Raw genomic sequence first — 27,425 nt, forward strand, 5'->3', positions numbered from 1 at the left:
ACATTTTCTCTGTTTTTACCACTTTAAAGTCCCTGCAAGTACAACCCCCGTTCCAAAAAAGTTGGGACACTGTAAGCTCTACATAAAAAAAAAAAAAGAGAGAAAGAATCTCATGAAACCATATTGGAACATATTGGAATAAAGAATACATCAAATGTTTAACCACTTCAGCCCCGGACCATTTGGCTGCCTAAAGACCAGAGGACTTTTTCCAATTTGGCACTGCGTCGCTTTAACTGCTAATTGTGCGGTCATGCAATGCTGTACCCAAACAAAATTTGCGTCCTTTTCTTCCCACAAATAGAGCTTTCTTTTGATGGTATTTGATCACCTCTGCGGTTTTTATTTTTTGCGCGGTTTTTTATAACGGAAAAAGACCGAAAATTTTGAAAGAAAATATTTCTTTCTCGAACATCACGGGACACAGAGCCACAGTAATTACTGATGGGTTATATAGGTATCACTGGTGATTGGACACTGGCACACCCTATCAGGAAGTTCAACCCCCTATATAATCCCTCCCCCTTGCAGGGATACCTCAGTTTTTACGCCAGTGTCTTAGGTGATGGACGTGTAAAGATGTCCTGTGCTGAGCTCCAAAGGGAATATCCTAAGATCCTATACTGGGGCAAGCCAGGCGAACCGGATCCATTCAAAGTGTCTTTTCATGGCCGAATTGAATGGTACCCGGGCCTCGTGTCCGAAGAAACGAGGTTTTACCCGTAATGCTTCTCTTTTTAGAGAGCTGGACCCCGCAGATCAGAAAATGGCTTTAAACTTCCTAATTTCTGGCGAGGTGCTTTACGGTCCCAGAACTGTTGGATCCCCCTACTGATGGGGGCCCCAGTCTCTGACGGTTTTTTCAAACGGAGCCCACCGTGAGAGGTGAAGATTGGGTCTATGTAAACAGCACCCTGCGGCTGGATAAGGTAAGAGGAGATTCCGCAGAATTTTTGAGTTCTAGTGGCTTTTCTCCTTTAAGGTAAATGCATGCTATGCCTATTGTGACCACCGGGGGCTGCCAAGAGCACAAACCTACACATGCTGACTGACTGTCTCAGGTGTTCAGTTCTGATTATGTCCCAGCATCTCAAAGCAGGCTGCAAGCAGGTAAGGTGGAAAGGGGGATTTCTCATGTTTGAATGTTCCCCCCAGGCTAGAGAGGGGCCACAGGGGTCTAGAAAGTGGTTATACCACCCGGGCTCTGCGGCCTAATGGCCACCATCTCTGAAGATAGCCGTTCAGGCAGATCTTGTTACCAGTCTCCCTCCCCCCCCCCCCCCCCCATCCCCAGCCTTTTCTCCAGAAGCATGACAGGAGAGTCGGCAGTGCGGGAAGCGCTCGTTTTTTTCAAAACTCGAGGGGGGGGGCGGTAGAGGAGGGGGCGGGATGTCAGCACAGAGTGTTTAGACTCCCACTCAGGCCAGCTGCAGGCTATTAAAGGCACTCTGTACAGGTGCACTCAGCCTTCTGAGAGACACAGAGCTGACGGTCGCATGTAAGGTGGGACACAGGCATTCTCCTAGGCAGCATTTACTGAAGTAACACCAGACTGAGCATTGGGTAGCAAGGCTTTTAGCCAGACTACATCGCTCAGCGGGCAGTGTTCATTTGTATACCTCACACCTTGTTGCTTTGCACTATGGGTAGAACAGGTTCAAGCACCCCAGGAACCAGAGACACTAGGGGATCTCGTTCAGGTTCTGAGGGCCCCCTGTCGGCAGCATCCTCCCCCCCTAAAGATGGGCCAGGGACGGCTAGCCAGGGAGAGCCATCGGGGTCAGGGGCTACACCTGCTTCTGGCACTTCAGCCCCTGTATATATTACACAAGAGGTTTTTTCCTCAACCATTAATGGTCTAGAGGAAAGATTAATGGCCGTGATTACGTCTTCACTCAGTGGAAGAAAACGCACTAGGCTTTCCTCTGTTCCCCAAGACCCTCAGACAGAGGAGCTCTGGGATAAAGGAGATGAATCCCTTTCAGAGGATCGGGATGGGATGGATGATTCCTCTTCGGAGGATTCAGGTGGAGAGGGACCTTCTGCGACTTCCCAAGAGGAGAAAGTCTTAGTGCAGATCCTCACTGGATTGGTCCGCTCCACATTTAAGTTGCCCATACCTGAAACTGCTAAAGAATCCTCTTCTGCTTTGGGGTCACTGAAACCTTTCCAAGCAGCACATGCTTTTCCTGTTCATACTTTACTTGAAAAGCTTATTTATTCTGAGTGGAATCACCCAGACAAACGTTTTTTTCCGCCGAGAAAGTTTTCAACACTTTATCCGATGGAAGAAAAGTTTATTAAAATGTGGGGAATACCGGCTATTGATGCCGCCATTTCCTCCGTAAATAATAGCCTGACTTGTCCTGTAGACAATGCTCAGATGCTCAGGGATCCTGTAGATAAGAGGATGGAATCCCTATTGAAGGATGTTTTCTCCTTAGCAGGATCAGTGGTCCAACCTGCAGTAGCAGCGATTGGAGTCTGTCAATACTTAAGAGACCATGTTAAGCAGGTCATCAAAGTATTACCTGAACAGCAGGCCCAGGGGTTTGCTAACCTTCCAGCGGCCTTATGCTTTGTGGTTGACGCCATTAGAGATTCTATCGTGCAAACCTCCTGTCTTTCACTGGGGTTGGTGCATATACGTAGAATCCTATGGTTGAAAAATTGGTCAGCCGAAGCACCATGTAAGAAGCTACTGGCTGGGTTTCCATTTCGTGGTGCAAGGTTGTTTGGAGAGGACTTGGATAACTATATCAAGAGAATCTCTTGTGGGAAAAGCACTCTCTTACCTGTCAAGAAGAAGAGTAAGCGTCCCTCTCTCAAACGGACTCTTTCTCCAGCGCCGGGGGCTTCAGCCTCCAGGCAGTCTCGACGGCCGCCTCCATCGGGGTCCAGAGACAAGAGTCAACCCCAGGGACAAAAGAAGTCCTGGGGAAAGAAGCCTACTAGGCAAAACACTAAGACCTCTGCATGAGGGGGCGCCCCCGCTCACTCGAGTGGGGGGAAGACTGCGACAGTTCTCAGAGCTCTGGCACGAGGACTTCCAGGACAGATGGGTAGTCTCCACGGTAACCTTAGGGTACAAGCTGGAGTTTCAGGAATTCCCTTCTCCTCGGTTCCTCAGATCAAATGTTCCCAGAGACCCAGAGAAGAAGCAGTCGCTCCTTCTAGCGTTAGAGCGACTTTTGTCGCAGGAGGTCATTATGATAGTTCCCGCAAAGGACCAGGGATTGGGCTTCTATTCCAACCTTTTTACGGTCCAAAAGCCAAATGGGGATGTCAGGCCCATTTTGGACTTAAGGGATCTGAACCGATTCCTAAGGATTCAATCCTTCCGCATGGAATCAATTCGAACAGTAGTTCCCACCCTGCAGGGAGGAGAATTTCTGGCATCAATAGACATCAGAGATGCATATCTGCATGTGCCCATTTTTCCTGCTCATCAGAAGTTTCTGCGCTTCGAGGTAGGAGGGCGCCATTTCCAGTTTGTGGCTCTGCCTTTCGGGATAGCCACTGCACCTCGAGTGTTCACAAAGATCTTGGCTCCTCCTCTGGCCAGATTAAGGGCTCAGGGTATAGCTGTCATAGCATACCTAGACGACCTGCTCTTGATAGACCGGTCGGTAGCCTCTTTGAATGGAAACTTGAGGACCACGGTCAGGTATCTAGAACACCTGGGTTGGATCCTCAACTTAGAAAAGTCTTTCCTAAAACCAGTAAGAAGACTGGAGTATTTAGGTCTGATTATAGATACAAGCCAGGAGAAAATATTTCTACCCCAGGCAAAGATCACTGCTTTGAGAGAGCTGATTCTGACAGTGAGGACCAAGAAGGGTCCCTCAGTCCGCCTTTGTATGAGGCTACTAGGGAAGATGGTGTCTTCATTCGAAGCAGTTCCCTATGCTCAGTTTCACTCAAGAATGCTGCAACACAGTATTCTGTCGACCTGGAACAAGAAGGTTCAGGCATTAGACTTTCCGATGCACCTGTCGCATGCAGTGCGTCAGAGCCTCAATTGGTGGCTCATACCCGAAAACCTGCAGAAGGGGAAATCCTTTCTACCGGTTACCTGGACGGTGGTAACAACAGATGCCAGTCTGTCAGGTTGGGGAGCAGTTCTGGAACAGGCTGCGGTCCAAGGGGTATGGTCCAAGACAAAGAGGACCTTACCCATCAACATTCTGGAGATCCGGGCGATACATCTAGCTCTAAAAGCCTGGACTATCAGGCTACAGGGTTGTCCGGTCAGGATCCAGTCTGACAATGCCACAGCAGTGGCTTATGTCAATCATCAGGGAGGCACCCGGAGCCGAGCTGCTCAAAAAGAGGTGAACCAGATCTTAGTCTGGGCAGAGATGCATGTGCCATGCATATCGGCAGTTTTCATCCCGGGAATAGAGAATTGGCAGGCGGACTATCTAAGTCGCCAGCAGTTACTTCCAGGGGAATGGTCTCTGCATCCCGACGTCTTTTGGGCCATATGCCAAAGATGGGGGGTTCCAGATGTAGATCTCTTTGCATCCCGATTCAACAAAAAGATAGACAGATTTGTGGCAAGGACAAAAGATCCTCTTGCATGCGGGACGGATGCGTTGGTGATTCCGTGGCATCGGTTCTCACTGATTTACGCATTCCCGCCTATTCTGCTACTAACACGACTCCTTCGCAGGATCAGGCAGGAAAGGAAGTCGGTACTTCTGGTGGCCCCCGCTTGGCCCAGACGGACTTGGTATGCAGAAATAGTAAGGATGACGGTGGGTTCCCCGTGGACCCTACCGGTACGCCCAGACCTGTTATCTCAAGGTCCAGTGTTCCATCCTGCCTTACAAACGCTAAATTTGACGGTTTGGCTATTGAGACCCACGTTCTGAAGAGTCGTGGGCTCTCGGGTCCTGTCATATCTACCTTGATTAATGCAAGGAAGCCAGCTTCCAGGATGATTTATCATAGAGTCTGGAAGGCTTATATAACATGGTGTGAATCCAGAGGTTGGCATCCCAGGAAATATGTCATAGGTAGAATCCTTGATTTTCTACAGATGGGATTAGAGATGAAGCTGGCCTTGAGTACCATCAAGGGCCAGGTCTCTGCTTTATCAGTATTATTTCAGCAGCCACTTGCTTCGCATTCTTTGGTCCGAAACTTTATGCAGGGGGTGATGCGTCTTAATCCTCCGGTTAAGGCGCCCCTAAACCCCTGGGACTTGAATTTGGTCCTGGCTGTGTTACAGAAACAGCCTTTTGAACCAATAAGTCAGATTCCTTTGGTCTTGTTGACAAGGAAATTAATTTTTCTGGTGGCCATCTCTTCTGCTAGAAGAGTATCAGAATTAGCAGCTCTTTCCTGTAAGGAGCCTTATTTGATTATACACAAGGATAGAGTGATACTACGCCCTCATCCTAGTTTTTTACCGAAGGTGGTTTCTGATTTTCATTTAAACCAAGACATTGTTCTACCTTCCTTTTTTTCCAGATCCCTGTTCTCCGGAAGAGAGATCTCTACATTCGTTGGATGTAGTAAGAGCAGTTAAGGCCTATCTAGGGGCATCTACTCAGATCCGCAAGACGGATGTTTTGTTTGTGCTGCCAGAGGGTCCCAATAGAGGACAGGCAGCGTCAAAAGCTACCATTTCTAAATGGATTCGACAGTTGATCATTCAAGCTTACGGTTTGAAACAGAAGATTCCTCCGTTTCAGATCAGGGCACATTCCACAAGGGCTATTGGTGCTTCTTGGGCAGTGCATCACCGGGCCTCTATGGCTCAAATCTGCAAGGCCGCAACCTGGTCTTCAGTTCATACATTCACCAGATTCTATCAGGTGGATGTGAGAAGGCATGAGGATATCGCCTTTGGGCGTAGTGTGCTGCAGGCAGCCGTACAGGGTCCTCAGGTCTGATTGCACCCTACTTGGTCGTGGTTCCCCCCCCTCAGGTAGCATTGCTCTGGGACATCCCATCAGTAATTACTGTGGCTCTGTGTCCCGTGATGTTCGAGAAAGAAAATAGGATTTTTTAAAACAGCTTACCTGTAAAATCCTTTTCTTTCGAAGGACATCACGGGACACAGAGGTCCCGCCCCTCTTCTAATACACTATATTGCTTGGCTACAAAACTGAGGTATCCCTGCAAGGGGGAGGGATTATATAGGGGGTTGAACTTCCTGATAGGGTGTGCCAGTGTCCAATCACCAGTGATACCTATATAACCCATCAGTAATTACTGTGGCTCTGTGTCCCGTGATGTCCTTCGAAAGAAAAGGATTTTACAGGTAAGCTATTTTAAAAAATCCTATTTTTCTACTTTTTGTTATAAAAAAAAATCCAATAAACTCAATTTTAGTCATACATTTAGGCCAAAATGTATTTGGCCACATGTCTTTGGTAAAAAAAAAATGTTAATAAGCGTATATTTATTGGTTTGCGCAAAAGTTATAGGGTCTACAAACTAGGGTACATTTTCTGGAATTTACATAGCTTTTAGTTTATGACTGCCTATGCCTATGCCTATGAGGTGCTAAAATGGCAGGGCGGTACAACCCCCCCCCCCCCCCCCCCCAAATGACCCCATTTTGGAAAGTAGACACCCCAAGGAAATTGCTGAGAGGCATGTTGAGCCCATTGAATATTAATTATATTTTTTTTGTCCCAAGTGATTGAATAATGACAAAAAAAAAAAAAATTACAAAAAGTTGTCACTAAATGATATATTGCTCACACATGCCATGGGCATATGTGGAATTGCACCCCAAAATATATTCAGATGCTTCTCCTGAGTACGGGGATACCACATGTGTGGGACTTTTTAGGAGCCTAGCCGCGTACGGGGGCCCCGAAAACCAATCACCGCCTTCAGGATTTCTAAGGGCGTAAATTTTTTATTTTACTCCTCACTACCTATCACAGTTTTGAAGGCCATAAAATGCCCAGATGGCACAAAACCCCCCCAAATGACCCCATTTTGGAAAGTAGACACCCCAAGCTATTTGCTTTGAGGCATGTTGAGTCCATGGAATATTTTATATTTTGACACAAGTTGCGGGAAAGTGACAAATTTTTTTTTTTTTTTTTTTTTTGTACAAAGTTGTCACTAAATGATATATTGCTCACACAGGCCATGGGCATATGTGGAATTGCACCCCAAAATACGTTTAGCTGCTTCCCCTGAGTATGGGGATACCACATGTGTGGGACTTTTTGGGAGCTTAGCCGCGTACGGGGCCCCGAAAACCAATCATCGCCTTCAGGATTTCTAAGGTAAATTTTTTATTTCACTCTTCACTGCCTTTCATAGTTTCGGAGGCCATGGAATGTCCAGGTGGCACAACCCCCCCCAAATGACCCCATTTTGGAAAGTAGACACCCTATGCTATTTGCTGAGAGGTATAGTGAGTATTTTGCAGTTCTCATTTGTTTTTGAAATTTTCAAAACTTTGTGACAAAAAGTGAGGTCTGCAAAATACTCACCATACCTCTCAGCAAATAACTTGGGGTGTCTACTTTCCAAAATAGGGTCATTTGGGGGGGGGGTTGTGCCACCTGGGCATTCAATGGCCTCCGAACCTGTGATTGGCAGTGAAAAGTGAAATAAAAAATTTATGCCCTTAGAAAGCCTGAAGGCAGTGCTTGGTTTTCGGGGTCCCGTACGTGGCTAGGCTCCCAAAAAGTCTCACACATGTGGTATCTCCGTACTCAGGAGAAGCAACAGAATGTATTTTGGGGTGTAATTTCACATATTCCCATGGCATGTTTGAGCAATATATCATTTAGTGACAACTTTGTGCAAAAAAAAAAATGTGTCTCTTTCCCGCAACTTGTGTCACAATATAAAATTTTCCATGGACTCGACATGCCTCTCAGCAAATAGCTTGGGGTGTCTACTTTCCAAAATGGGGTCATTTGGGGGGGTTTTGAACTGTCCTGGCATTTTATGCACAACATTTAGAAGCTTATGTCACACATCACCCACTCTTCTAACCACTTGAAGACAAAGCCCTTTCTGACACTTTTTGATTACATGAAAAAAAATTTTTTTTTTGCAAGAAAATTACTTTGAACCCCCAAACATTATATATATTTTTTTTTAAAGCAAATGCCCTACAGATTAAAATGGTGGGTGTTTCATTTTTTTTTTCACACAGTATTTGCGCAGCGATTTTTCAAACGCATTTTTTGTGGAAAAAACACACTTTTTTAAATTTTAATGCACTAAAACACACTATATTGCCCAAATGTTTGATGAAATAAAAAAGATGATCTTAGGCCTAGTACATGGATACCAAACATGACATGCTTTAAAATTGCGCACAAACGTGCAGTGGCAACAAAATAAATACATTTTTAAAAGGCTTTAAAAGCCTTTACAGGTTACCACTTTAGATTTACAGAGGAGGTCTACTGCTAAAATGACTGCCCTCGATCTGACCTTCGCGGTGATACCTCACATGCATGCTGCAATTGCTGTTTACATTTGACGCCAGACCGACGCTTGCGTTTGCCTTAGCGCGAGAGCAGGGTGGGACAGGGGTGCTTTTTTTTTTTTTTTTTTTTTTTTCCTTTATTATTTTTTGATTTTTTTTATCTTATTTTTAAACTGTTCCTTTTCATATTTTTTTTTTTTTTCTTTAAATCATTTTTATTGTTATCTCAGGGAATGTAAATATCCCCTATGATAGCAATAGTTAGTGACAGGTACTCTTTTTTTTGAAAAAATTGGGGTCTATTAGACCCTAGATCTCTCCTCCTGCCCTCAAAGCATCTGACCACACCAAGATCGGTGTGATAAAATGCTTTCCCAATTTCCCAATGGCGCTGTTTACATCCGGCGAAATCTAAGTAATAAAATGCTTGTAGCTTCCGGTTTCTTAGGCCATAGATATGTTTGGAGCCACTCTGGTCTCTGATCAGCTCTATGGTCAGCTGGCTGAATCACCGGCTGCATTCTCAGGTTCCCTGTTGAGACAGGAGAGCCAGAGAAATACATGCAAGACGGTGGGGGGGGATTCCATCCCACTGCTTGTAAAAGCAGTCTAGAGGCTAATTAGCCGCTAGGATTGCTTTTACATGAAAGCCGACCGCTGGCTGTAAAGAATGATCCCAAGATGATACCTAAACCTGCAGGCATCATTCTGGTATAACCACTCAAAGTCGTGAATGGCGTACCTGAAGACAAAAAAATGGTTAACAATAAAGCACAGTAAACCGTAAAGTATAAAAAATTGCATACCTGAAAAGCAAACATGATAAAACATAATAACAAAAAAACATTGCAGAATACAATACAGTAAAAAAGAGCAGAACAATAGAGAGAGAATAGAGAGAGAGAGGGAACAATAAAACGACAACTATTTTTATTTTATATTTTTTTTGTGTTTTTTTTTTTTTTTTGTGGTTTTTTTTTTTTTTTTTTTTTTTTTTTTTTTACACTGTTTTTGTAACTGTAACTTTTATAACTGTAACCGGTTCCAGGTTCGGGTCTCTCAAAATGCGATGGCATCTTGGGAGACCCTGTGAAAGTGTGCCTAGTCTGTGCAATGCTGTACGCTACGCTAATACTCAACTAGTGTATGGTAGCGTTCAAAACATTCACCAATGCAAAGACCAGGATTGTCAGGACAGGAGAGACAATAATAGCAGGTGTCACGCCTATATCCGCGCTTGCTGCAGACACAACATCTTTTTTGGGGGGTTCGTTGGGTAGGGGTACTCGGGAGGACATAAAGAAAATGCCTCTCATGCAGCCGACTGCATTTGGTTGGGGATGTGAATGGGGGAAGTACGGGCGCTGCAGAAGTGGTGGGTTCCCAATTAGGATTGGCAAATGCAGCAGGAAGGGCATTATGGGCACGACGGGCCTGTGTTTGTCTTCTTCTTGGTGGCAGCAGGACACTACTTGTGCTTGCCACCTCACCAGCTTGAACTGCATTTATGGGACTCGCCACGTCACCAAGTGTTACTGCAGTGCTGGTTTGACTAGGACCGGGGTGTACTAGGCCGCTGGTGCTTGGCAGTTCACCAAAACGCTACCAAAAAAACTGTTAGCGATCGCAGGGATCAGGCCTGACTTAGTGTTTTGTAAGTGTCAGTGATCGATCGATACTGCACTTGGGTGGGCTGGGCTGGGCCGGGCGGAGGGGCAAAACGCAGGTGCTAGCAGGTATCTGGGCTGATCCCTCTAACACTGCGTTTTTGGGAACCCCAAACTGCTGGGGACGCTAGTATAGATCGGATCGGATCAGATATTGATCCGTTCAGATACTATACCACTAAGGGAGGTGTATGGTGCGTGCGTGGGTGTTAGCGCTACTGGCGCTAACCTGACGCTGCTTGGGGCTGGTGCTTGCCAGTTCACCAAAATGATACCAAAAAAACTGTTAGCGATCGCAGGGATCAGGCCTGACTCTGCGAACACTGCAGTTATGCGGTTAGTGTTTTGTAAGTGACAGTGATCGATCGATACTGCACTTGGGTGGGCTGGGCTGGGCTGGGCTGGGCCGGGTGGAGGGGCAAAATGCAGGTGCTAGCAGGTATCTGGGCTGATCCCGCTAACACTGCGTTTGTGGGAACCCTAAACTGCTGGGGACGCTAGTATGGAGCTGATCAGATATTGATCCGTTCAGATACTATACCACTAAGGGAGGCGTATGCTGCGTGCGTGGGTGTTAGCGGTACTGGCGCTAATCTGACGCTGCCTGGGGCGACGCATATCACCGCCGGGCGATCAGGGGGCTAAACCTTTATTCAGTAATAAACGGCGGGTGCCCTGACACTATAAAAAATAAACAAACTAACCAGCGTCACCCGTAACGGTTATACTGTGATCACTGGTGAAAGGGTTAACTAGGGGGCAATCATGGGGGTTAAAACATTTATTAGGTAGTATATGGGGGTCCCTGACGCTATAAAACACTGATGGCGAACCTATATATTTACCTCCCTAACTAGCATCAACAGTGACACTAATACAGCGATCAGAAAAATAATCGCTTAGTGACACTGGCGACGGGGGGTGATCAAGGGGTTAAAACTTTATTAGGGAGGGTTAGGGGGGTATCCTAGACCTAAAGGGGGCTAACCCTAACTGCCCTACCACACTAACTGTCACAAACTGACACCATGCAGTAATCAGAGAAAAAAACTGCTTGGTGTCAGTGTGACGGGGGGGGGGGTGATCGGGGGGTAAAGGGCGGTGTTATGTGTGCCTGGCATGTTCTACTGGGATGTGTAGTGTTGTACACTCACATTGCAGACTTCTCTCCTTGGCGCCGGAACGGAAAATACCGAGCCGAGGAGAGATGACGTCACATCCCCTGCCTCTGTGTACTATACAGAGGCAGGGGAAGATTCTGATTGGCTGGGAGCGATCGCGAGGGGGGGGGCCACGAATGGATGGCCTCCCCCTCATCACTGAACGCTCCCAGACCAAAGCCGACCGCCTCGGGCACCGGGGTGGGGGGGGTCCGTACGGTACGTGATTTTGCCTGCCCGTGCCATTCTGCTGACGTATATCAGCGTGAGGTGGTCGTCAAGTGGTTAAACAGAGAGAAAATACCATTTTAGGGGAAAAAAAATACGTTAATTTTGAAATTGATGGCAACTATACGTCTCAAAAAAGTTGCGACAGGTCCACGTTTACCTTGGTGTAGAATCCCCTCCTATTTTAACAACACTCTGTAAACATTTGGGAACTGAGGAGGCCAGTTGCTGGAGTTTTGGGAGAAGAATGTTCTCCTATTCTTGACTGAGCATATGCTGCTCTAAAATCTTGATACATCTTTCAGCACTGATGAAGTCTTTCCAGATGTGCAAGCTGCCCATTCCCAGAGATGCATGCTTTTGAATGAAGCACTGATAACCAGCTAGAAGGTTCCTCTTCTCTTTGGTCCAGAGGATGTGGCACCCATGGTTGCTAAAAAATTCAAATTTCGATTTGTCTGACCTTAAACCAGTTTTCCACTTTGCAATAGAACATTTTAAAACGAGCTTTGGCCCAGAGAAGACCGAGGAAAACAATCAGCGTTTGGGTTTTATTGTCAAAGCTTAATTGAACAAGCTGAAGTTAGAAGCTGATTGGCTACCATGCATGTCTGCACCAGATTCTAAATGTGCTCCAATTTAAGTAAAACTCCCCCTCTAACTCTCTAAGATGCTTTTTTTTTATCCTCAGTTATATTACTGATTTTGTTACTAATTACCCAATTGGTTAACAAAATGTTTTTCCAGCTCCTCCTTGTTAGTACCTCCTACTCTGCCAGCTTTTCGTTGCCCTGACCCAACTTTTTTGAGAAATGTGTTGCCGCCATCAAGTTTAAAATTACCTTGTTTTTTTATTAAAAAAGGTACATTTTCTCAGTTTAAACATTTGATATATTTTCTATGGTGAATAAAATATGGATTTGTAAATCATTACATTCTTTTTATGTATCTTTTACACACTGTCAACTTTTTTGAATTTGAGTTGTACAACAATATACCTGTTGATCTGCCAGAAATGGACTCCACTCAGTCCTGCTGCTGGATGACAAAACAGTGTTTTTTTTTTTTTTTGTGGACTGAGTGGTGTTAGCCTTGCCCGTTGTCTTTTGTTAGCTACTCAGACCACTGCCACTCTTGGATCTCTACAACATAAAGGCTCATCAGTCTGTAGAACAAGATGATGACTAGAAGGCTCTTTGAGATAATACAGAAAGTGTGCAGAGGATACAAGATGGCTCTAAAGGTGGCCATAGATGGATTGAATTTGGGGGGTTAACCGGGAATGGCTAAAAACCGATCCATGTATGGGCAGGCTGGTTGTACTGAAGTCGATTCATCGAATGTGGGTGAATGATCACACTTAATTAATTTTATTCTTGATTTAGTTTTGGCCATGGAGAGGTTAGGTGATTTCCAGGCTCTAGCGATTGTGTGCTTAGCTGCTGTTAGGGTGTAAAGGAGTAGATTGACGCTCCGAAGACCTGAAGGTTTGAGATTTAGGAGACCATGTTGGGCTAAGAGGAGTCTAGTAGTTCGGATATCATCTGAAACACTTCTTCACAGAAATGCAGTACAACACAACAGGTCCACCATATGTGAAAAACAGTCTCTATCTGTTCACACTCACGAAAACTTTGTGGTTGGTACCTGGACACCCAATGGGCGATCCTGGAGGGTACCATATAACAGCCTGCCAAAACTTTGTTATACTTCGTCTCTACTGTCAAGACGTTATTGTGAACAAGAGTCAGTAATTTGCCAAATTTGGGACGAATCCTGTACCTCTATCTCTAGCCCTAAATCTGCAGATCTTTTCTGAGTTGTATGTGGGAAGTTTCTGTGACGGAGAAGCAAGGAATATAGCTGAGAAACCATCCCCAGTGCCCTATAGTTTTTAAGTAGTCCATAGGTTAAAGTTCTTATTTGGAAATGAAATGTGTTACATTTGTTGGTCTTTTATTTTGTGTAGAAACACAATCTACAACATCCTATGCTATGCTATACGTTCTCTTAAAAACTCCAGTGATACGTTTAACACAGGGGTCTCCAAACTACGGCCCTCCAGTTGTTCAGGAACTACAATTCCCATCATGCCTAGTCATGTCTGTGTTTTACAATGCTTCATGGGACGTGTAGTTCCGCAACAGCTGGAAGGCCGTAGTTTTGAGATCCCTGGTTTAACACATCCTTAAATCCATAGTTGTTAGTTAATACCTGATTAGGCTAGGTTCACACTACTGCGATCTGATTTTGATCTGACTTTCAGTGTGATTATGTAATGCAATTTGGATATTACTTTGAAGTGGTTTGCATTTTCTATGGGGCCCAAATTGTGCAGGAATTGCACCAAAGTAGTACAGGAAAACTTGTGCCATGCTGAGTTGCATTGATGTGAACAAGCACCATTGAAAAAATGTGAATTCTGTTGTCATGCAGTTAGTTGAGACTGAAGTTGCATCTGAAATCGCACTTGTGTGAACAAAGCCTCAGTTCTTCAGTTTTCTGTAGTTCTCCAATACATGACAGTTGTCTCTCTGCACGTTGTTTGCTGTTATTACCATCACAGCTATTACTGGTTACAAATTGGGGTGATAATTGTTATGCTGTTGAAATTTCGATTTGCATGCCTTTCTACCACATAATTAATTTGACATCAGGGGCTGTAAATGGAGTTTTAGCTGACGTACTGTAGGTTCTATTCATGCAACTCTTCAGTATGCAGTCTCTACTGCTTGCCTACCAAAACATTTGAGTGTTTTTCTGTTATTGATGCTGAAGAAAAATAAATAATTGGTGATTATTTTAATTGGGTAAATAAAGTTAATCTTCAGTAAAGGTTGACCATCCAGAGCAAAGTGAAAGGTTAACTTAACTGCCGCCTTTCCCAACTGTACTTGGTCTTTGCTTTTGGCCTTTTAATAGCTATGCTGGGTCCAAGAAACATTCTAGCAGTTTACTTTTTCTTATGTGAAGTTGCCCGCTGAATTGTGTCATTTAGATCTGCATTCCCCTAGGATTGCTGATGGTTAGCCAGTAAGGAAGAAGAGGAACCATGGACATCTAAAGGGATGGGGGTGGGGAGTGTAAGTGTTCATTTCATTTAACACCAGAAGCACTGCAGCAACCATGCTTATACTTACCTCAGTGTATTCCAGTTTGTGTATTCATTTGACCCTTTTTTGTTAGTCCCTGCACTCCACTTTTAGGCCGGTTCACATTGGTGCAAATGCATAACGAATGCGATGCGTCAAAAACACTTTAAATTTGCATGTCATCCCTAAAGTCATTGTTTTCAATGATGGTCGTTCACATACATGTGTTGCTATTCCTCTAGGAATGTGATGCGATAAAAAAAGGGTCTTGTGCGAGTTTACTGCATTGCGTTGCAAATTTAGTCTCCATAGACATCAATGTAAATCGTTCTTGAATCGCATTGATGGTTCACATATGTGCGAATTCATCACCTCCAGCTCCTCCTCCACACACTCCACAAAAACCAGGAAGAGAACAGGAAGTTTGGGTTCCATTGGCCAGACAGAAATAGCAGTCACCTCCCAAAATGACAACTCATTCCAGTAGAATCCCAGTAAATTCGCAACAAACGCGTAATGAATTTGCAAAGAAGATTTGCAACGCAATTTTGTCAAAATCGCTCTAAATTCACAACGTGTGAACCGGGCCTTAAACACAATGTGCAGCAGCACACAATTGTATTGTGTTGTAGACCTCATTTGCATGGCCACAAAGGGCCGTACAGCCTCAAGGAGGAGTGTATTTCTGTGTCCAGGTCAGGATTCAAAGTTGTTTGCGTACAGCCATGGACATATCCAAGCAGTTTTACACGAAAAGCTGCGATCAGCGGCTTATCAGCTGCTTATCACAGCTATTCTTTTGTTCAACAGAGTCTGCTGAACAATTCTGCTCTGTTCATGGTCACTGAAGTGACCATATGCTTATAGCAGAAGGGGGAATGCAAGCGACGTAAGCCATACTGACCTGGCCAGCTGGAAACTGTTCTGTGCCGCTGTATGTCTTGAGTCCCTGGCAGTAAAAGGGTTAAATGCTTTATTGAAAACCTGTACTGCATAGAAATCTTGATTTTATGGATGCTGTGATATTGATGATTGAGCTAGGTGTGGGTTACAGCACAGCAATTCTCATTTTTTTCATACACTGTTTGAGTTGCCCGAGTTTGTGTAAACTCATGTGTAGTATCAACAGAAATAAACAGCATCTTAGCCATGTATATCTCAATGTGTTGAAAAAAAAAAAGGAGGTAGGGTAAGCCTGGAGCTGGGAAACAGATTTAGACACTATTTTGTATAACCCCAATTCCAAAAAAATTGGGACGCTGTGTAAATTCTACATAAAAACAGAATGCAATGATTTGCAAATCTCATATTTTAATTACAACAGAAAATGTGATATCAAGTGTTTAAATGCTTCCGAAAGAGGCTACAGCGCGGGCTTAGTTTGCTGGGAGGGCGTCCTCCCGTGATGGCGCAAGTCCTTCAGATTTAGCTGATCACGGATTGAGGTAAAGGGCCAATCACAGCTGCCCTTTACCACGTGATCAGCTGTCAGCCAATGACAGCTGATCACAGGATGTTGACACAAGATGGTTATTGGCTTTTCTTTCCTCACGCTGACAGCGTGAGGAGAGAAGAAAGCCGATAACTGGTTTATGCAAAAGGGACATTAGAATTGATAATTAGGGTACTGATTATCGGTGCAGTTCCACCAGTGCTGCCAATTAGGGCCCATCAGTGCAGCCTCACCAGTGCACTTCAGTGAAGGAGAAAAATTACCTTGTTTATAACAAACTATGGAAAAAAAATTTCCCCAAATTTTTGGTCTTTTTTCATTTAACAAAAAATTAAAAACCCAGTTGTGATTAAATACTACCAAAAGAAAGCTGTATTTGTGTGGGAAATTTTTTTTTTTTAAATTTCTTTTTTTCTTTTTTTTTTTTTTTTTTTCTTTCTGTGTACAGCATTGCATGATCACGCAATTGTCAATCAAAGAGTGACAGTGCTAAAAGCCTGGGCAGGAAGGGGGTAAAAGTGTCCAGCAGGCAAGTGGTTAAACTGAGAAAATGTACCATTTTAAGAAAAAAATAAGGTAGTTGTGAAATTGATGGTAGCAACGCATTACAAAAAAGTTGTGACGGGGCCATGTTTACCACGGTGTAGCATCCCCTTCTTCTTTTAACAACACTCTGTAAATGTCTGGGAACTGAGAAGAACAGTTGCTGGAGTTTTGGAAGAGGAATGTTGTTCCATTGTTGCCTGATATAGGATTTTAACAGTCCTGGGTCTTTTTTTTTCTTTTTCTTTTTTTGGTCATATTTTTCTTTTCAAGATGCGCCAAAAATTTTCAATTGTTGAAAGGTCTGGACTGCAGGCAGACAAGTTAAGCACCTGGATTCTTCTATTATGAAGCTATGCTGTTGTCATATATGCAGTATGCGATTTAATGTTGTCCTGCTGGAATATTCAAGGCCTTCCCTGAAGAAGCCATCTGGATGGGAGCATATGCTGCTCTAAAACCTCGATATACCGTATTTATCGACGTATAACACGCACCCAAAGTTTAGGAGGAAATTTTAAGGGAAAAAGCTTTTAAGAGGGAAGTGTAAGGAAAAAGCTTACATTTAAATGCCTATCAATGCAGCCTTATCAGTGTCCATCTGCAGCCTTGTCAGTGCAGTCTTCCAGTTTAAAAATGGCGCCGCCAAGATACAGAGCCAGATGTCCTGTGTATCTCGGCGACTCTCGGGTACTCTCGCAGTCCGGAGTGGAGCCGAGAGTAGCTGAGTGTATTCGGCTCCGCTCCGCTCAGTCTTGCCCAGTCCCTGTGTTATGTCCATCATAGGGTGGGACTGGGCGTGACTGTGAGCAGAGTACACTCGGCTATGTATCTCGGTGGCTCGATCCTCCGCTCACAATCAGCAGGGGATCGGAGTATAACATGCACCCACTATTTTCCCCTGATTGTAAGGGGAAAAAAGTGCGTGATATACGCCGATTAAATACGGTATATTTCAGCATTGATGGTGCCTTTCCAGATGTTCAAGCTGCCCATTCCATACACACTAATGCACCCCCATACCAGCAAAAAGGCAGGCTTTTGTACTGCGCGCTGATAACCAGCCAGAAGGTCCTCCTCCTTTTTGCTCCGGAGGATGTGGCATCCATGGTTGCTAAAAATGTCTAATTTCTAATTGTGTGACTACAGAACAGTTTTCCACTTTGCAACAGACTATTTAAAATGAGCTTTGGCCCAGAGAGAGTGATGGTGTTTCTGGATCATATTCAGATATGACTTCTTTGCATGACAGAGCTTTAAAGCTCAACTCCGGGCAACATTTTTTTTTTCCAGAGGAGAAGACCGCAGAGATATACGTACCTGATCCTCCGATTCTCCTTGCACAAGACCAGTCCAGCACCCCCATGCTCCTGTGGTCTTGAAAATGGACTGTTCCTGATGCTAGCACACCCAGAGCATGCTCCATAGAGACCACCGCTGGACCATGGGGGAGCACGGGGTTCCGGAGGGATCGAAGGATCAGATGAGTATAAACTTTATGCTCACTTATAGAAAAAACGAACAGTTGACCCATGCAGCCCTAGAGTTGGGCTTTAAACTTGCATTTTGGGATGGCACGTCAAACTGTGTTCACAAATATATTTGGAAATATTCCTGAGCCCATGCAGTGGTGATTACCACCGAATCATGCCTGTTTTTAATACAGTGCAGTCTGAGGCCTGAAAATTACGGGCATCCAGTATTGCATTTAGACATTACCCTCTTCACATGTTTTTCTCCAGTTTCTCTGAATCTTTTGATATTCTGTAGTTTAGATTATGTCACTGTTGTCATACATGCAGTATGCGGTTTAGCTTTGCCCTGCTGAAATATTCAAGGCTTATCCTGAAGAAGACATCCTCTAGATGGGAGCATATGCTGCTCTAAAACATGGCTATATCTTTCAGCGTTGATGGTGCCTTTCCAGATGTGAACTGAGCTCTAAAAACAAGCCAGAAGGTTCCTCTCCTCTTTTTAGTCCAGAGGACGCGGTGCATATGGTTACCAAAGAATGTCAAATATTGATTTGTCTGACCACAGAATAGTTTTCCACTTTGCAACAGACCATTTTTAAATGAACTTTGACCCAGAGAAGACTGCAGCTTTCTGGATCATGCTCTGATATGGTTTCTTCTTTACATGATGATAGAGCTTTAACTTGCATTTTTGAATGGCACATCAAACTGCATTCAGACAGTTATTTTGGAAGTATTCCTGAACCCATGCTGTGATGTCCATCACAGAATTATTCCTGTTTTAATGCAGTGCGCCTGAAGGTCAGAAGAACATGGGCATTCAATATTGTTTCAGTCTTGTCCTTTTGTGCACCGAGATTTCTCCAGATTCTTTAGAACCTTTTGATGATATACACTGTGTGATATATTTAAAGTCTTTGCAGTTTAGGTTGAGGAACATTTTATTCTGAAATAGTTTGAGAATTTTTAGATGCTGCTTTTCAGATTGTAGAGTCAGTGTCTCGGAAGTAAAGATAGGCAGAGGTTTACCATATATCATCCCGCTAGGGAGCAGAGATAATCCAGCAGCTGGGGTTAGTTTTTACTGTTTAAGGAATTTTTCTAGACCTAGTTTGCTAATATTTTGGGAATATTTGAAAACAACATGGCTTTGTAGTAGAAGAGTCCTGGTGCTCAACTGGCCTGCCTGCAGTCCATACCTTTCACCAACTAAACATATTGGCCCATCCTTAAAGAATAAGGCAAAGATGACCCAGGACTGTTGATAAATTACAATCCCATATCAGGCAAGAATGGGACAACATTCCTTTACCAAGACTCCAGCAACTGTTCTCCGATCCCAGACCTTTTATGGAGTGTTGTTAAAAAAAGAGGGGATGCAGCACCGTGGTAAACATGGTCCTGTCCCAACTTTCTTGTGACGTGTTGTTATGCTATGATATTTATGCTGCCATAAATTTTAAAATTACCTTATTTTTTTCTTAAATTTTGTATATTTTCTCAGTTTAATCATTTGTTATGTTTTCTATTGTGAATAAAATTTGGGTTTGAGATTGGCAAATCACTGCATTCTGTTTTTCATAACAGAACTCATAGATGACAAATCTTTCAAACTGTAAAATCTTATAAAAAATTAATCAAAGCGGCGCTCCAATCAGAAAAAAAACTGATTAGCTAGCATATGTACAACGACACACACGAACATTAGTTGCAAAATAATTAAAACATAGTAGCAAAATAATAATAATAATAGATGGTGATAGAGGAAAGTGGATGAAGATGGTGGACCTGGAGGAATCTGCTGACGAGTGCACCCTTTACCAAACTCCTCCAAACTGTGCTCCACACACCCCTCTGGGGTTCAAACTCACCACAAAGATGAAATAATCAAGCCTCAATCAACATCGCTATCTTGTCCCATACACGGATAGATCCACGCTAGAAAGTCTCAGTAATCAGGAAATCCAGGAACATGAGAAGAAAAACTCCACATAGGACGTTCCGTGCTTATCCGATTAAAATTCGTCAATACTTGCATAAAACTTTCATATGCTTTGTCCAAGTTGACCATGTAGATTAGTGTTGGTGTACCGGTCTATCTCTACCTGATGCTAGGGAGCCGGAGAAGCCTGAAGCACAGTGGGAGCGATCTTGGTAAACTCACCGCTTAGCACTTCCTCCTTCCGGTTAGCAAGCTGGGTCCTTGGAACGCACAACGTCTGTTTCCTCACTTCCGGTCACCATAAGATATTATATATATATATATATATATATATATATATATATATATATATATATATATATATATATATATATATATATATATTGTCTGCTGATGAGATGCAGGTAAAGGGAACCTTCACCCTCCCCAGCCACTTTCTGTCATCAGTTGAAGTTCTTCTTTGATGTCTCTAAATTTTTATTCCTTTTTCTAATGACTTTATTTTGGATTCATTTGCAAAATCTCCACGTTGCTTTGTGTTAAAGTAAAACATTTCTCAGGTATTTAAAATGTTCTGTCTTTTTTAATACCTTTTTACAAAGATGACCTGTTTTAAATCTTTGAAGAAAGACTGTAGCCCTTTTAGGCATTTTCTTCTTACAATTGTTCTTTTAAGATGATTATTTTTTTTTTATTTTTTTGTTTTGTTTTTTATCGCTTCTTTTATACTAGTCATATCAAAGATTTTTTAAATATTTCCTTCTACAGAAATGGCAGGATATCATCAAAGAAGTGAAATTTCTTCAAAGGATACAACATCCGAACAGTATAGAATATAAAGGCTGCTATTTGAGGGAACATACAGCATGGGTAAGAATCATTTCACTCAAATACAACTGTGACATTGTTTTATCCCTGTATCTGCCTGGTCTCAGTGGATCTTGATGTGTTTTTTTTGTGTTGTATGGGATGTTTTTTACTTCATACTGAGGATCTCTACTCAAGCTATTGTGATTCATGTTTATTTGCCAAAAGCTACACTAATACCAGAATAAAAACAAAATGTGCAATTGACTGAGGCCTCATTCACACGAGGCGGATCCGCTCAGCAGAGTCCGCCAGCTCAGCAGGAGATCTCTCCGTTGATCTCCACTGACAGGTCCGTCTCCGCTCACTGAGCGGGGAGGGACCTGTCAGAGTGCCGCTGATTCCTATGGAGGGACCAGACGAAAATGGACATCATGTCTGTTTTTCATCAGATCTTATCCAATCCGCCCAGATGGATGGCAAACGTATAGCCATACCTCTGATTTTAGCGGATCGAATGGCAGACGGGTGTCAGTGGACACATCTCCGCTGACATCCATCTCCCCACAGGAGTCAATGGATGGCCCGCTCGGATCCACCTGAAAAACAGACAGGCGGATCCGAGTGGGCTTGCCGCATGAAAGGGGCCTTACTATAATTTTGGGGTTATTTTGATGTGTGGTTACCCTTTTTAACCGTACACAAGTGATTGTCATGTAGCCAGCCTAGTAGATGAAATTGTTCTGTTGTAGAACAGTTATAGTTTTGGGATGTTTATTCCCTGCATGCTACTATGTGCTGTCACAGACAAATTTCACACATATCCAGTTCTTGTTAGCATGATTGCATTCAGAACCAAACCCCAATGCAAATTTTGCCTTTCGTTGGAAAAAGTAATTCTTCCCTAACAATATCAGTTTAACCACTTTCCTCCCAGTGACATCCCTGTAGGTCCTTGAGTTGCAGTGGTTCTACTGGGATGATGCCTGCAGCTACAGGCATCATCCCAGTATCTTTTTTTTTTTTTGTAAACGCGAACATAGCAGTTAATGAACCACTGGATCGCTTTTACGGGCCATTGGAGGGCCCATCCTGCCCCCTTCCTGGGCTCTCCCATCCCACTGGGGAACTCAGGATTCCAGTTGGTGGTTCCGCAGCTGACTCGAGGACCAAAGCGTCCCTGATCATCTCTATGGTCTAAGAAATCGGAAGCGATGAGTATTTTGGCACTTCCAGTTTTAGTTGTGTGTTTATTGGCCGGTTACCGGCCAGTAAAGGAGCCAGTCAGACTAATCTGTGTCTGATCTGCTGGTTTGGCAGCCAGAGAAGAGATCTGGGGTTTAATAGATATCTCCATTAAGAACACCTGTCACAGCCCATGCTCTCACAAGGGATGTTGTTCATCCCCCGTGATAGCAATAAATTAGCAAAAAAATAATAATTTAACCAGTTGCCTACCGCCGCACGACGATGTACGTCGGCAGAATGGCACGGGCAGGCAAAAGGACTTATAGGTACGTCCTTGCCTTCCCGCGGGCGGGGGGTCCGATCGGACCCCCCCCCCCCTCCCCGGTGCCTGTGGCGGTCGGATTCAGGTCAGGGGCGATCAAAGGTAAGGGGGAGGCCACTCATTCGTGACTCCCCCCTCGTGATCGCTCCTGGCGAATGACAGGCTTCCTCGGCTTCTGTAATGTAAACAGAAGCGGAGGAAGTGATGTCATCTCTCCTCGAGCCGGTCTTTTCGTTCCGGCGCCAAGGAGAGAAGGCATCCAAGTAAGTTTGCACCAACACTACACTAACAGTAGAACACGCAGGCACACTTTTCACCCCCCCCATCACCCCCCAGTCACCCCCTGATCACCCCCCTGTACCCCCTGTCACACTGACACCAAAAGCAGTTTGGTTTTGTTTTTTTCTGATTATTGCATTGGTGTCAGTTTGTGACAGTTATAAGTGTTAGGGCAGTTAGGGTTAGCCCCCCCTTTAGGTCTGGGGTACCCCCCTTTAGGTCTAGGGTACCCCCCTAACCCCCCCCTAATAAAGTTTTAACACCGTGATCACCCCCCGTCGCCAGTGTCACTAAGCGATCGTTTTTCTGATCGCTGTATTAGTGACACAGGTGACGCTAGTTAGAGAGGTAAGTATATAGGTTCGCCATCAGTGTTTTATAGCGACAGGGACCCCTATATACTACCTAATAAAGGTTTTAACCACCTGATTGCCCCCTAGTTAACCCTTTCACCAGTGATCACCATATAATTGTTACGGGTGACGCTGGTTAGCTAGTTTGTTTATTATAGTTTATTATAGTTTTAGGGCACCCGCCGTTTATTACCTTATAAAGGTTTAACCCCCCGATCGCCCGGCGGTGATATAAGTTACGTTTTTAGGGTCAGATAAGGTCTGCGTCGCCCCAGGCAGCATCAGGTTAGCGCCAGTACTGCTAAAACCCACGCACTTAGCATACACCTCCCTTAGTGCTATAGTATATGAACTGATCAATATCTGATCCGATCAGATCTATACTAGCATCCCCAGCAGTTTAGGGTCCCCAAAAGCGCAGCGGTAGCGGGATCAGCCCAGATACCTGCTAGCACCTGCGTTTTGCCCCTCGGCCCAGCCCACCCAAGTGCAGTATCGATCGATCACTGACACAAAACACTAAGCACACATAACTGCAGCGTTAGCAGAGTCAGGCCTGATCCCTGCGATCGCTAAGTTTTTTGGTAGCGTTTTGATACAGTCGCTGACAGGAGTTTTTTTGCCTGTGAGTCTCACTAGTGTACCCCTAAATTTAGAGTCCAAAATGGCAAATCGAAGGTACACTAGTGAAGAGGCCTACATGTTTCTGAGCATGACAGATAGTGAAGAGGAAGTCACTCATCTGTCAGATTCAGGCTCCGAATACGATCCTGTAGACGACAGCGGCTCCATGACAGATAGCTCTGACGACGGAGTTGTGGTCCCTGCCAAGGTCAGGCGTACCAGACCCCGAACTTCTTCTTCTGTCCTTGAAGTGCAAGAACCGCAGGTCCCTCGTATGGAGCAGAGCAGTACTAGCTCCGCTATTCCTTCTGGTGAACTCGCAAGCACCAGCGGCCTAGTACACCCTGATCGTACATCCAGCACTGCAGTATCACGTGGTGAGGTGGCGAGTCCCATAAGTGCAGTTCAAGCTGGTGAGGTGGCAAGCACTAGTAGTGTCCCGCTGCCACCAAGAAGACGAACACAGGCCCATAGTGCCCTTCCTGCTGCATTCGCCAATCCGAATTGGGAACCCACCACTTCTGCAGCACCCGTACTTCCCACATTCACTGGCCAACCCGGAATTCAGGTGGAAATTGCCCTGACTACATAGGAAGCACTGGCAAGATAGTGTGGGACTTGGTGTCACCCTTATTCGGAAAGTGGTACCATTTATATGTGGACAATTATTACACGAGCGTGCAACTTTTTAGTCACCTTTTTGATCATCAAATTGGAGCATGTGGCACCGTGCGACCTAATCGCCGGGGCTTTCCCCAGCGGCTTGTAGAGTCCCGTCTTAGGCTGGGGGAGAGAGCCTGCTTGCGGTGTAATAATTTGCTCGCTATGAAGTGGAGGGACAATATGAATGTTTTCGTTCTTACCTCCCTTCATGCAGACACGACGGTCCAAATTACTACGGTGACTGGTGTTGTGGAGAAACCCCTATGTCCACGAATATAACCAAAATATGGGAGGGGTGGAGCTCAACGACCAGTTGTTGGCGCCGTACCTAGTTGCCCGTAAGGCCAGACGCTGGTACAAAAAGGTGTCTGTTTATTTCAATTGGCTTTGCTGAACGCTCATGTGCTATACAGAGCTTCAGGACAGACTGGATCCTTCCTTAAATTCCAGGAAAAGATCGTCAGAGCCCTTCTGTATCCAGACGGTGCTCCACCTCACCTTCCCCAACCAGATGCAGTAAGCCGGCTGCATGGGAGGCATTTTCCTTATGTCCTCCCGAGTACCCCTACCCAACAAGCCCCCCAAAGAAAATGTCATGTCTGCAGAAAGCGCGGATATAGGCGTGACACCCGGTATTATTGTCCCTCCTGTCCTGGCAATCCTGGTCTTTGCATTGGTGAATGTTCTGAGCACTACCATACACTAGTTGAGTTTTAGCGTAGGGTACAGCATTGCACAGACTAGGACACACTTTCACAGGGTCTCCCAAGATGCCATCGCATTTTGAGAGACCCAAACCTGGAACCGTTACAGTTTTAGAAGTTACAGTTATAAAAAAAAATGTAAAAAAAAAATGCACAAAAAAAATATAAAATAAAAAAACCAAAAATAGTTGTCGTTTTTATTGTTCTCGCTCTCTATTTTCTCTCTATTGTTCTGCTATTTTTTCTGTATTCTATTCTGCAATGTTTTATTGTTGTTATGTTTTACCATGTTTGCTTTTCAGTATGTAATTTTTTTATAGTTTACTGTGTTTTAACCATTTTTTTGTTTTCAGGTACGCCATTCAGCTGCAGCGCGGATTTATTTATCTTGACAGCAACAGCGTTTGCTCCCACGATACATAAAGCCGTGACTCCAGCGCTGTCGGAGGTGATTTCACCACCACAGTTACATACTTCAGCATATATGCTGAAGCGTGGGGGTAGCAGTGGGTGGAGGAGCGATTTGCTCCTGCCTTTTGCGGGAGGATGCCCCCATGCTTCGGCATATATATATTTTAGGAACAGGTTGCTTTAAATGTTTTATTTTTTACTGTTTTTTTTTTTTGGATTTGCTTTGCAGGTATGGTAAGCCTTACTGTTATACTGTAATGTTATTTTGTTTTATTGTTAACCATAATTTGCTTAGCAGGTACGCCATTCAGTTGCAGCGCGGATTTATTTATCTTGACAGCAACAGCATTTGCTCCCACGATACATAAAGCCGTAACTCCAGCGCTGTCGGAGGTGATTTCACCACCACAGTTACATACTTCAGCATATATGCCGAAGCGTGGGGGCAGCAGTGGGCGGAGGAGCGATTTGCTCCTGCCTTTTGCGGGAGGATGCCCCCATGCTTCGGCATATATAAACGGTGCATATATGCCCATCATTAGAAGTCGGTGGATGAAGGGAAGTATTCTAATGGTGGGCATACCCACCGATCAATCTCTTTTTTTTTCGTTCAGCCCACAGGCTGCATGAAAAAAATGTTTACAATATATGCCCAACAAGGACCAGCAAGGTACTGGTATGTTGCTGGACTTTAAGTGGTTATACCAGAATGATGCCTGCAGGTTTAGGTATCATCTTGGTATCATTCTTTTCAGCCAGCGGTCGGCTTTCATGTAAAAGCAATCCTAGCAGCTAATTAGGCTCTAGACTGCTTTTACAAGCAGTAGGAGGGAATGCCCCCCCACCGTCTTCCATGTTTTTTTCTGGCTCTCCTGTCCCAACAGGGAACCTGAGAATGCAGCCGTTGATTCGGCCAGCTGACCATAGAGCCGATCAGAGACCAGAATGGCTCCAATCATCTCTATGGCCTAAGAAACCTAAAGCTATGAGCATTTTATGACTTAGATTTCGCCAGATGTAAACAGCGCGATTGGGAAATTGGGAAAGCATTTTATCACACCAATCTTGGTGTGGTCAGATGCTTTGAGGGCAGAGGAGAGATCTAGGGTCTAATAGACCCCAATTTTTTCAAAAAAGAGTACCTGTCACTACCTATTGCTACCATAGGGGATATTTACATTCCCTGAGATAACAATAAAAATGCTAAAAAAAAAAAAAAAAAAAAATGAAAGGAACAGTTTAAAAATAAGATTAAAAAAAGCAAAAAAAATAAGAAAGAAAAATAAAATAAATAAAAATAAAGCACCCCTGTCCCCAACAACAATCCCCCACCCCCGCTCTCGTGCAAAAGCGAACGCAAGCGTCGGTCTGGCGTCAAATGTAAACAGCAATTGCACCATGCATGTGAGGTATCTCCGCGAAGGTCAGATCGAGGGCAGTAATTTTAGCAGTAGACCTCCTCTGTAAATCTAAAGTGGTAACCTGTAAAGGCTTTTAAAAATGTATTAAGTTTGTCGCCACTGCACGTTTGTGCGCAATTTTAAAGCATGTCGTGTTTGGTATCCATGTACTCGGCCTAAGATCATCTTTTTTATTGCATCAAACATTTGGGAAATATAGTGTGTTTTAGTGCATTAAAATTTAAAAAAGTGTGTTTTTCCCCCAAAAAATGCATTTGAAAAATCGCTGCGCAAATACTGTGTGGAAAAAAAAAATGAAACACCCACCATTTTAATCTGTAAGGCCTTTGCTTTATATATTTTTTTTAATGTTTGGGGGTTCAAAGTAATTTTCTTGCAAAAAAAATATTTTTTCATGTAAACAAAAAGTGTCAGAAAGGGCTTTGTCTTCAAGTGGTTAGAAGAGTGGGTGATGTGTGACATAAGCTTCTAAATGTTGTGCATAAAATGCCAGTACAGTTCAAAACCCCCCCAAATGACCCCATTTTGGAAAGTAGACACCCCAAGCTATTTGCTGAGAGGCATGTCGAGTTCATGGAATATTTATTATGTGACACAAATTGTGGGAAAAAGACACATTTTTTTTTTTTTTTTTTTTTTTTTTGCACAAAGTTGTCACTAAATGATATATT

The 27,425-nt window shown here is 44.0% G+C and overlaps 1 protein-coding gene across 1 annotated transcript in view; it reads left to right on the top strand.

Annotated features, from left to right (window-relative positions):
• Positions 1 to 27,425, top strand: part of TAOK1 (TAO kinase 1) — a 190,372-nt gene that overhangs the window by 84,130 nt on the left and 78,817 nt on the right. The window contains exon 5 of the mRNA XM_073616827.1: positions 20,751 to 20,852. Coding sequence (XP_073472928.1) covers positions 20,751 to 20,852 — 102 coding nt within the window. The remainder of the gene's footprint in view (positions 1 to 20,750; positions 20,853 to 27,425) is intronic.

The sequence above is a fragment of the Aquarana catesbeiana genome, linkage group LG02 (genome assembly GCF_042186555.1).
Source record: "Aquarana catesbeiana isolate 2022-GZ linkage group LG02, ASM4218655v1, whole genome shotgun sequence".
Classification (NCBI taxonomy): domain Eukaryota; kingdom Metazoa; phylum Chordata; class Amphibia; order Anura; family Ranidae; genus Aquarana; species Aquarana catesbeiana.